The 12,521-nt window shown below is 50.4% G+C and overlaps 2 protein-coding genes across 2 annotated transcripts in view; one reads left to right on the plus strand and one right to left on the minus strand.

Moving 5' to 3' along the window:
* The window catches only part of cand2 (cullin-associated and neddylation-dissociated 2 (putative)), a 30,582-nt gene extending 23,938 nt beyond the window's left edge, over nucleotides 1-6,644 (minus strand). Inside the window, exon 1 of the mRNA XM_066672146.1 lies at nucleotides 6,480-6,644. Coding sequence (XP_066528243.1) covers nucleotides 6,480-6,547 — 68 coding nt within the window. The 5' untranslated portion in view covers nucleotides 6,548-6,644. The remainder of the gene's footprint in view (nucleotides 1-6,479) is intronic.
* Nucleotides 6,645-7,363: 719 nt separating this feature from the next.
* sec13 (SEC13 homolog, nuclear pore and COPII coat complex component) overlaps nucleotides 7,364-12,521 on the plus strand; it is a 5,534-nt gene continuing 376 nt past the window's right edge. The window contains exons 1-9 of the mRNA XM_066671456.1: nucleotides 7,364-7,519; nucleotides 8,227-8,271; nucleotides 8,421-8,536; nucleotides 8,719-8,870; nucleotides 8,970-9,103; nucleotides 9,848-9,981; nucleotides 10,142-10,262; nucleotides 10,984-11,130; nucleotides 12,465-12,521. The exon at nucleotides 12,465-12,521 is cut by the window's right edge and continues 376 nt beyond it. Coding sequence (XP_066527553.1) covers nucleotides 7,517-7,519; nucleotides 8,227-8,271; nucleotides 8,421-8,536; nucleotides 8,719-8,870; nucleotides 8,970-9,103; nucleotides 9,848-9,981; nucleotides 10,142-10,262; nucleotides 10,984-11,130; nucleotides 12,465-12,521 — 909 coding nt within the window. The 5' untranslated portion in view covers nucleotides 7,364-7,516. The remainder of the gene's footprint in view (nucleotides 7,520-8,226; nucleotides 8,272-8,420; nucleotides 8,537-8,718; nucleotides 8,871-8,969; nucleotides 9,104-9,847; nucleotides 9,982-10,141; nucleotides 10,263-10,983; nucleotides 11,131-12,464) is intronic.

The raw sequence follows: 12,521 nt of genomic DNA on the forward strand, positions 1-12,521 counted from the left end.
AGTCACCCGAAGGAAACCTACGCAGACACGGAGAACACACCACACTCCTCACAGACAGTCACCCGGAGGAAACCCACGCAGACACAGGGAGAACACACCACACTCCTCACAGACAGTCACCCGGAGGAAACCCACACAGACACAGGGAGAACACACTACACTCCTCACAGACAGTCACCCGGAGGGAACCCACGCAGACACAGGGAGAACACACAACACTCCTCACAGACAGTCACCCGGAGGGAACCCACGCAGACACAGGGAGAACACACCACACTCCTCACAGACAGTCACCCGGAGGAAAGCCACGCAGACACAGGGAGAACACACCACACTCCTCACAGAGTCACCCGGAGGAAACCCACGCAGACACAGGGAGAACACACCACACTCCTCACAGACAGTCACCCAGAGGGAACCCACACAGACACAGGGAGAACACACCACACATCTCACAGACAGTCACCCGGAGGAAAGCCACGCAGACACAGGGAGAACACACCACACTCCTCACAGAGTCACCCGGAGGAAACCCACGCAGACACAGAGCGAACACACCACACTCCTCACAGACAGTCACCCGGAGGAAACCTACGCAGACACGGAGAACACACCACACTCCTCACAGACAGTCACCCAGAGGAAACCCACGCAGACACAGGGAGAACACACCACACTCCTCACAGACAGTCACCCGGAGGAAACCCACGCAGACACAGGGAGAACACACCACACTCCTCACAGACAGTCACCCAGAGGAAACCCACGCAGACACAGGGAGAACACACCACACTCCTCACAGACAGTCACCCGGAGGAAACCCACGCAGACACTGGGAGAACACACCACACTCCACACAGACAGTCACCTGGAGGAAACCCACGCAGACACAGGGAGAACACACCACACATCTCACAGACAGTCACCCGGAGGAAACCCACGCAGACACAGGGAGAACACACCACACTCCTCACAGAGTCACCCGGAGGAAACCCACGCAGACACAGAGCGAACACACCACACTCCTCACAGACAGTCACCCGGAGGAAACCTACGCAGACACGGAGAACACACCACACTCCTCACAGACAGTCACCCGAAGGAAACCTACGCAGACACGGAGAACACACCACACTCCTCACAGACAGTCACCCGGAGGGAACCCACGCGGACACAGGGAGAACACACCACACTCCTCACAGACAGTCACCTGGAGGAAACCCACACAGACACAGGGAGAACACACCACACTCCTCACAGAATCACCCGGAGGAAACCCACGTAGACACAGGGAGAACACACCACACTCCTCACAGACAGTCACCCGAGGAAACCCACGCAGTCACAGAGAGAACACACTACACTCCTCACAGACAGTCACCCGGAGGAAACCTACGCAGACACGGAGAACACACCACACTCCTCACAGACAGTCACCCGGAGGAAACCCACACAGACACAGGGAGAACACACCACACTCCTCACAGCGTCACCCGGAGGAAACCCACGCAGACACAGGGAGAACACACCACACTCCTCACAGACAGTCACCCAGAGGGAACCCACACAGACACAGGGAGAACACACCACACATCTCACAGACAGTCACCCGGAGGAAACCCACGCAGACACAGGGAGAACACACCACACTCCTCACAGAGTCACCCGGAGGAAACCCACGCAGACACAGAGCGAACACACCACACTCCTCACAGACAGTCACCCGGAGGAAACCTACGCAGACACGGAGAACACACCACACTCCTCACAGACAGTCACCCGAAGGAAACCTACGCAGACACGGAGAACACACCACACTCCTCACAGACAGTCACCCGGAAGAAACCCACGCAGACACAGGGAGAACACACCACACTCCTCACAGACAGTCACCCGGAGGAAACCCACACAGACACAGGGAGAACACACCACACTCCTCACAGAGTCACCCGGAGGAAACCCACGCAGACACAGGGAGAACACACCACACTCCTCACAGATAATCACCCGGAGGAAACCCACACAGACACAGGGAGAACACACCACACTCCTCACAGAGTCACCCGGAGGAAACCCACGCAGACACAGGGAGAACACACCACACTCCTCACAGACAGTCACCCGGAGGGAACCCATGCAGACACAGGGAGAACACACCACACTCCTCACAGACAGTCACCCGGAGGAAACCCACACAGACACAGGGAGAACACACCACACTCCTCACAGAGTCACCCGGAGGAAACCCACGCAGACACAGGGAGAACACACCACACTCCTCACAGACAGTCACCCGGAGGGAACCCACGCAGACACAGGGAGAACACACAACACTCCTCACAGACAGTCACCCGGAGGGAACCCACGCAGACACAGGGAGAACACACCACACTCCTCACAGACAGTCACCCGGAGGAAACCCACACAGACACAGGGAGAACACACCACACTCCTCACAGCGTCACCCGGAGGAAACCCACGCAGACACAGGGAGAACACACCACACTCCTCACAGACAGTCACCCAGAGGGAACCCACACAGACACAGGGAGAACACACCACACATCTCACAGACAGTCACCCGGAGGAAACCCACGCAGACACAGGGAGAACACACCACACTCCTCACAGAGTCACCCGGAGGAAACCCACGCAGACACAGAGCGAACACACCACACTCCTCACAGACAGTCACCCGGAGGAAACCTACGCAGACACGGAGAACACACCACACTCCTCACAGACAGTCACCCGAAGGAAACCTACGCAGACACGGAGAACACACCACACTCCTCACAGACAGTCACCCGGAGGAAACCCACGCAGACACAGGGAGAACACACCACACTCCTCACAGACAGTCACCCGGAGGAAACCCACACAGACACAGGGAGAACACACCACACTCCTCACAGACAGTCACCCGGAGGGAACCCACGCAGACACAGGGAGAACACACAACACTCCTCACAGACAGTCACCCGGAGGGAACCCACGCAGACACAGGGAGAACACACCACACTCCTCACAGACAGTCACCCGGAGGAAAGCCACGCAGACACAGGGAGAACACACCACACTCCTCACAGAGTCACCCGGAGGAAACCCACGCAGACACAGGGAGAACACACCACACTCCTCACAGACAGTCACCCAGAGGGAACCCACACAGACACAGGGAGAACACACCACACATCTCACAGACAGTCACCCGGAGGAAAGCCACGCAGACACAGGAAGAACACACCACACTCCTCACAGAGTCACCCGGAGGAAACCCACGCAGACACAGAGCGAACACACCACACTCCTCACAGACAGTCACCCGGAGGAAACCTACGCAGACACGGAGAACACACCACACTCCTCACAGACAGTCACCCAGAGGAAACCCACGCAGACACAGGGAGAACACACCACACTCCTCACAGACAGTCACCCGGAGGAAACCCACGCAGACACAGGGAGAACACACCACACTCCTCACAGACAGTCACCCAGAGGAAACCCACGCAGACACAGGGAGAACACACCACACTCCTCACAGACAGTCACCCGGAGGAAACCCACGCAGACACTGGGAGAACACACCACACTCCACACAGACAGTCACCTGGAGGAAACCCACGCAGACACAGGGAGAACACACCACACATCTCACAGACAGTCACCCGGAGGAAACCCACGCAGACACAGGGAGAACACACCACACTCCTCACAGAGTCACCCGGAGGAAACCCACGCAGACACAGAGCGAACACACCACACTCCTCACAGACAGTCACCCGGAGGAAACCTACGCAGACACGGAGAACACACCACACTCCTCACAGACAGTCACCCGAAGGAAACCTACGCAGACACGGAGAACACACCACACTCCTCACAGACAGTCACCCGGAGGGAACCCACGCGGACACAGGGAGAACACACCACACTCCTCACAGACAGTCACCTGGAGGAAACCCACACAGACACAGGGAGAACACACCACACTCCTCACAGAATCACCCGGAGGAAACCCACGTAGACACAGGGAGAACACACCACACTCCTCACAGACAGTCACCCGAGGAAACCCACGCAGTCACAGAGAGAACACACTACACTCCTCACAGACAGTCACCCGGAGGAAACCTACGCAGACACGGAGAACACACCACACTCCTCACAGACAGTCACCCGGAGGAAACCCACACAGACACAGGGAGAACACACCACACTCCTCACAGCGTCACCCGGAGGAAACCCACGCAGACACAGGGAGAACACACCACACTCCTCACAGACAGTCACCCGGAGGAAACCCACACAGACACAGGGAGAACACACCACACTCCTCACAGAGTCACCCGGAGGAAACCCACGCAGACACAGGGAGAACACACCACACTCCTCACAGATAATCACCCGGAGGAAACCCACACAGACACAGGGAGAACACACCACACTCCTCACAGAGTCACCCGGAGGAAACCCACGCAGACACAGGGAGAACACACCACACTCCTCACAGACAGTCACCCGGAGGGAACCCATGCAGACACAGGGAGAACACACCACACTCCTCACAGACAGTCACCCGGAGGAAACCCACACAGACACAGGGAGAACACACCACACTCCTCACAGAGTCACCCGGAGGAAACCCACGCAGACACAGGGAGAACACACCACACTCCTCACAGACAGTCACCCGGAGGGAACCCACGCAGACACAGGGAGAACACACAACACTCCTCACAGACAGTCACCCGGAGGGAACCCACGCAGACACAGGGAGAACACACCACACTCCTCACAGACAGTCACCCGGAGGAAACCCACACAGACACAGGGAGAACACACCACACTCCTCACAGCGTCACCCGGAGGAAACCCACGCAGACACAGGGAGAACACACCACACTCCTCACAGACAGTCACCCAGAGGGAACCCACACAGACACAGGGAGAACACACCACACATCTCACAGACAGTCACCCGGAGGAAACCCACGCAGACACAGGGAGAACACACCACACTCCTCACAGAGTCACCCGGAGGAAACCCACGCAGACACAGAGCGAACACACCACACTCCTCACAGACAGTCACCCGGAGGAAACCTACGCAGACACGGAGAACACACCACACTCCTCACAGACAGTCACCCGAAGGAAACCTACGCAGACACGGAGAACACACCACACTCCTCACAGACAGTCACCCGGAGGAAACCCACGCAGACACAGGGAGAACACACCACACTCCTCACAGACAGTCACCCGGAGGAAACCCACACAGACACAGGGAGAACACACCACACTCCTCACAGACAGTCACCCGGAGGGAACCCACGCAGACACAGGGAGAACACACAACACTCCTCACAGACAGTCACCCGGAGGGAACCCACGCAGACACAGGGAGAACACACCACACTCCTCACAGACAGTCACCCGGAGGAAAGCCACGCAGACACAGGGAGAACACACCACACTCCTCACAGAGTCACCCGGAGGAAACCCACGCAGACACAGGGAGAACACACCACACTCCTCACAGACAGTCACCCAGAGGGAACCCACACAGACACAGGGAGAACACACCACACATCTCACAGACAGTCACCCGGAGGAAAGCCACGCAGACACAGGAAGAACACACCACACTCCTCACAGAGTCACCCGGAGGAAACCTACGCAGACACAGAGCGAACACACCACACTCCTCACAGACAGTCACCCGGAGGAAACCTACGCAGACACGGAGAACACACCACACTCCTCACAGACAGTCACCCAGAGGAAACCCACGCAGACACAGGGAGAACACACCACACTCCTCACAGACAGTCACCCGGAGGAAACCCACGCAGACACAGGGAGAACACACCACACTCCTCACAGATAATCACCCGGAGGAAACCCACACAGACACAGGGAGAACACACCACACTCCTCACAGAGTCACCCGGAGGAAACCCACGCAGACACAGGGAGAACACACCACACTCCTCACAGACAGTCACCCGGAGGGAACCCATGCAGACACAGGGAGAACACACCACACTCCTCACAGACAGTCACCCGGAGGAAACCCACACAGACACAGGGAGAACACACCACACTCCTCACAGACAGTCACCCAGAGGACACCCACACAGACACAAGGAGAACACACCACACTCCTCACAGACAGTCACCCGGAGGCGACTTTTTTATTTTCCAGAATGTTTTTCATGCTGTAAAATGAAAAAGCAAGTACTTATTGCCTATAACATTTTGCACTTGGATATTGAGAGTTGTTTTCTATGAAGCAAATGACAAAGTAATTAAAGGAAACCAGGCATAGCCACTGCTTTTGAAGGAAATTAGATCTAAAACTGAAAAAGAATAAACAAACTGTTAGATAAACAGCAGTAGCACAATCTGTTAGCGTCCTATTTTTATAAAAATTAGTCATGGGACTTCCACTCCAACAAGCAAACTCTTACCGAAAGTCTTTGTCAGTGGATGTCATCTTTTCCAACAGGTTGGAGATGTGATATGTGACATTCGACATTCTGATTTTTCCCAAATCACAAACAACCAGAATCAAAGATATATGTCAGAGTTCAGTAACAAAAAAAAGGCTAAAGGCTTTAGCTCACAATCATAACGTGTGCTTTCAGTGGCGCAGAACAAACCGGGAAACTCGACACTTCAGTTATAAATAGAGAGATATTAGTTAGGGGAGTCCAAACAGAATCAAGGCCGCCTACTGAGGGCAGTGGGCTGTGTTTCATTCTGACGTACAACAGAGTTTTAGATGAAGACGAGGCAGTCCCTGAGCGGGACCATCACAATTGAATGGACACGTTTATACCGACACCTTGTGGCGCTTGCTTGAATTGCAGGAGGTGTTATTCTCAACATTTTTTTAAATCACTGTTTTATTTTTACATATTATTAAAGGTCAGCCTCAGATAGAGTAAGGTTGTATTAATTGTGGCACAGAATTATAACTACTTCATTATATTCTGATGTGGTTTGAAACACACACATAGCTACTGAGTTGTTTGTTTTTACACCTTACAGTCAGACAGCAATAACTGTAGCTTATGACTGAATATTAACGGTTAAAATCTAAATATTGTATATGATATACAAAGCCCTTCAAAAAATATTAAATCACGTGAGCGATTTAGTTATTCCTGATAATGGAGGTCATTATAAAATCACTTGCCTTAAATTATTTTAAAGTGGTGTAAAATAGCAGAACGTCTAGAACTTTGATTTTAGAAATCATTCCGTGTAAAATCGCCTCTTGAAACTGACTCTTTCATTTAGTGAGAATCGTCAATTAGTATCAACTCCTGTCTGGGATTGAACAGCCGTTAAGTGGAACCATTTCTCCAGTCCTTTTCCACCCGGACCCTTTCTGCGGCGGCGCGGTGCCACGTAGAGAACAGAGCGGTTCGTTTCCTCGACTCTCTCTCGGTTTTAAAACATTTCTTCATTTAATTTGGAGCTCCGGGATTAGTATTCAGACATGGTGAGTACTGCAGCACTCTTAGCTCCATTTTCAGGAGCTGTGTTTAATATTTTTGTGTTTAATATCTGTGTTTTAGTACGAAATAGCTGCTGTTTTTGGCTGTGAGTCGCAGATTGGTAGCTGAAAGTTGTAGTGATAACTACCCTTCAAATAAATGCGGTTTAATTGTGATTAACTCACAGAGATTATAAATCGTTATTTAGTGTCAATAAACTGTCGTTTTAATTAAACAACACTTTCAGTTATTTGCAGACATACATCTGTGGAAAAAGCTAACAGCTAATGCTAACCTGGGTCCACTTTTATTGATTTACATTATAATATATTTACACACACACACATATTAAAGTAGTTTAATAGATTCACTTGTTAAGGACCTTAATTTTGATAATATATGTTTCCACGATGTTTTTAACTCTTTCAGTAAATATTTTCTGTAAGAATCGTGTTTTGGGGCTGGGTCCCATTTGTCTCTTTATTCTCTTTGTAGTGCACACTCTAGGTCATAAAATGCTGTGTGGCGATACAATGTTTAATAATGTGATAGAGCTGTTATTGAGCTGGTTGGTGTTATCAAGTAAAGTGAAGCACTACTTTTAAAAGAAAAGGTGTAAGTGATGTCACGTTTCGTTGTGTTCCTATGTAAATTATTAATAACATTTAATTAGCACTCACTGATTTAACATTTGTTTAACACTTTGTTTCAGGTGTCTGTCATTAACACTGTGGACACCTCACACGAGGATATGATTGTGAGTATTACTGCTACTTTAATGAACACGGTTTGGCTCATTTTAATGCCTGTTTATTTTTACATTGGCATCTGAATTCTCTCACTCTTTTCTCTCTCTCACTCCTTTATCTCTCACTCTCTCTCTCTCTCTCTCTCTCTCTCTCTCAGCATGATGCACAGATGGACTACTACGGCACGAGGCTGGCGACCTGCTCCTCTGATCGCTCTGTGAAAATCTTTGACGTAAAGAACGGTGGCCAGATTCTTGTGGCTGACTTGAGGGGGTAGGTTCCTTTTACTTTAAAACACATTACACTGTGTAATTATCACTTTATAAAGTATTCTGCAGTTGAGGATAAAGCTTGTGTCCTGAGCCCGTTGTGATAGTCTTGGCCAGCGTAACGTACAAGCATCTTAACACCTTAACGACACGGACGCTAGCCTTTTATTGATGTGCTGTGTTCAGGCACGACGGTCCGGTTTGGCAGGTGGCCTGGGCACATCCCACATACGGAAACATCCTCGCTTCCTGTTCTTATGACAGGAAAGTCATCATATGGAAAGAAGAGAATGGGGCGTGGGATAAAATGTACAAGTACACTGGCCACAACTCCTCAGGTACCTCCTCCTATTTTCTCCCTGTGATTCGGCTTGTAATGATTCACACACTGAAGGATGGAGGTCGATTTATATTTTGGCATTTCTTTTTTTTAACAGTGAACTCCATTTGCTGGGGACCATATGAATTTGGCCTCATTTTGGCCTGTGGCAGCTCCGATGGGGCCATTTCGATCCTGACCTACACCGGTGACGGGCAGTGGGACATCAAGAAGATTAACAACGCACACACTGTGGGTATTCAGTGTGAATGCAAGTTTCCTAATGTGTAATTGTAATTACATTTCTGACTAAAATAGCCATTGTTCTCTGACCTATAATCCACCAAGAAAACCAAAAATATCGGGCTGTAACCGTGAGCTCAAGGTGGAGAACCAGACGGTCATTTATTGGTGGTTGTGGTGATATCCACAGCGCAATGCCCAGCTGCATCTGCTTGGTCTAACTCTGTTTTAGAAGCTAAATGCCCTCAAATTTAACGTGTTAAGGCACTAGTCCTAATAATGAAGGCTAGAATTAAACATGTAGCTCTCCAGATTTCAGGTTTGCGCTTCTTTTGAATTAAGATTTCAATACAAACATGATTCATATCAGAGCTAATGATAATAATGTAAACAGCATCCGTTTTGTGGTTGAAAAATATTTCCTCTGATACCTTGGTGTGTTTGTGAAATATCACAGTACCGAATAAGAACATGTTTTTAACTCAGCCAGCAGGTGGTGCTGTGGCTTGTGTTTTGTTATTTACTCTACTGTTGCACGGAAAACTATAGTATCACCACCATCATCATCATCACACAACCTCCAGAGAACACACCACCTAGTGCTGAGAAATAGCCTCAGGTTTCCAAGCAGGGGATGAGTAACTGGGTTGATTTTTCAGAAGCGTGCTGTGATGCTGGAAAAATGGTGACTCTGAACAGTTTCACTGCTATTTTCATTACGTGAGTAAAGACGTTCTCCCCGTCCTCCTCCAGATTGGCTGTAATGCAGTGAGTTGGGCACCAGCTGTTGTTCCAGGCAGTCTTCTAGACCAGCCGACAGGACAGAAGCCCAACTACGTCAAGAGATTTGTGTCCGGAGGCTGCGACAACTTGGTCAAGCTGTGGAAGTAAGCGTTGTTTCCTCCTTTTTTTTTTCTTTTTTTCCTCCTTTTTTGAAAGAAATCAACAACGATACAACAAACTTACTGTAGCACGAGTGTGACCTTCAGAGCAAAACGCCTCATCAATAGAGACCCTTCAAAATCATCTGTTGTTGTTTATTTGCAGAGAAGAGGACGGCCAGTGGAAGGAGGACCAGAAACTCGAAGCTCACAGTGACTGGGTGAGAGACGTTGGCTGGGCTCCGTCCATTGGACTGACCACCAGCACGATTGCCAGCTGCTCACAGGTAAAAACGCCACTTTTTCTTGGTCTGGAATCTGAAGATTAAGCAAATTGTGCTTCTGAAATTGTAAGCAGAGGCTTGTGAGAAGAGCATTACATATGTTTACGTCCATCCATCCTTCCATTATCTGTAACCGCTTTTTCAGTTCAGGGTCACGGTGGGCCAGAGCCTACCTGGAAGGCGGGGATACACCCTGGAGGGGGCGACAGTCCTTCACAGGGCAACACTCACACACTCGCACATTCACTCACACCTACGGACACTTTTGAGTCGCCAGTCCACCTACCAACGTGTGTTTTTGGAGCGTGGGAGGAAACCGGAGCACCCGGAGGAAACCCACGCGGACACAGGAAGAACACACCACACTCCTCACAGACAGTCATCCGGAGGAAATCCACGCGGACACAGGGAGAACACACCACACTTCTCACAGACAGTCACCCGGAGGAAACCCACGCCGCCACAGAGAGAACACACCACACTCCTCACAGACAGTCACCCGGAGGAAACCCACGCAGCCACAGAGAGAACACACCACACTCCTCACAGACAGTCACCCGGAGGAAACCCACGCAGCCACAGAGAGAACACACCACACTCCTCACAGACAGTCACCCGGCATATGTTTACGTAACATTTCCAAACCATAACCTGCTGTGAGTAGTGCTGTAGTATTAGTGTATCCGAGGGTCCTGTTTCTTCCTGACCTCTGTGACCTCTGCAGGACGGCAGAGTGTTCATCTGGACGTGTGAAGACCCCTCTGGAAACACCTGGACGGCTAAACTCCTGCATAAATTCAACGACGTGGTTTGGCACGTCAGCTGGTCCATCACAGGCAACATCTTGGCTGTCTCAGGAGGAGATAACAAGGTGTGTGTTTGTTTATTAAGGACTCACACTGAGGATCAGGAATGGTTTGAGTCGTTAGATGCACTTTGTGATTGTTTATGAATCTGTCCAGAACCAGGTGAGTTACAGCCATAAAGACAAACTGACTTAATCTATCTGCAGAGGACGATTACATCGTTGTGGCACTTTTGCTTTTATCCACAAAGTGATTAAGGATAAGGGGAGGTTAAGGGTCTGTGCTGGATGTGACTGGGTAAAAGGTACTAAAGAGAACGGTAAAAACATTGCATGTCGTTTGTTAATAAGCGCTAGCAGCTCTACAGAAAAAGCACCTGATTCTCTGGCACTTTAAGGTTGGGAGGTTAATGACTGCCTGGGCTTCACTGGGCTCAGAGAGGCGTCCGGATGAACCCTTCTCAGGCTCTTCTTCATTTCGATGAAGCCTCACACATCTGCACTTTGCGCTTCCAGTGAGAGGGGCCTCTCCCACAATTATTCAGAAGTTCAGCCGCTTGGTCGAGCATCTTACTCATGGACAAATGCTCCATTAGCGAGAGCGAGTTTGCAAATGGAAACATATTCCAGCCACTCTCTCATCTGCAGGGGGAGCGTGTAATTGATCGCTTGTGAAATACATCTAAACATTCCTAATGCAATTTTAACAAAGGTTTGACTGGAAAAGTGTGGGGTTTCGTTTATTTTATTTAGCGGAGTGTTTCCCCTGTGCCTTTTTCAGAAAAGGAGCTGCATTCACCATTTCATAACATACAGGGAACATACGAGGGAAGGTCTGTGGATGTGATGAGGGAGAAATGATGGTGATTCTCCTCTAAACTAGTGAGACATTTGTGATCATTCATCATCATCATCAGAAAGGAGTTTTCCTATGTGCATCATGGGTGGGTGGAGGGGGGGGGGGATCAGTTGCCTAGTGCATGTGGATTAATGTGAGGATCTGGAGCCTGCCAACTCACACATTGTTAAACTGTTGTCCCGCCCTCTCATCTGAGCCTGTCCAATCACGGCGCTGGACCTGTGTTTACGTGAGAGCGCACAGGCAAAGGTAAGACACAAGGAGCACAGAGAGAAAACAGCTAAAAACCAGAGCTTCTGCTCCTCGCACCTCACTGCTGTGCGCTCGGGGTCGGGGTGAACAGCGAGCGGCTCATTATCATTTAAAGGAACAGGGCGTTCTGAACAGGGTGTTTACACAGGGGGAGAACACTGCTCTTGTGATGGCTGCCAAGATTAAGTGCGCATGTTTACACATGATGTAGTAGTGTTTACGTCTAGTAGATTTACAATCTTTTCCACGTGACATTGATCCTGTGCTCTTCTCTCACCTCCGTTCCCAGGTGACCCTCTGGAAGGAGTCTGTAGACGGACAGTGGGCCTGCATCAGCGACGTCAAC

The sequence above is a fragment of the Hoplias malabaricus genome, chromosome 5, assembly GCF_029633855.1.
Source record: "Hoplias malabaricus isolate fHopMal1 chromosome 5, fHopMal1.hap1, whole genome shotgun sequence".
NCBI lineage: Eukaryota > Metazoa > Chordata > Actinopteri > Characiformes > Erythrinidae > Hoplias > Hoplias malabaricus.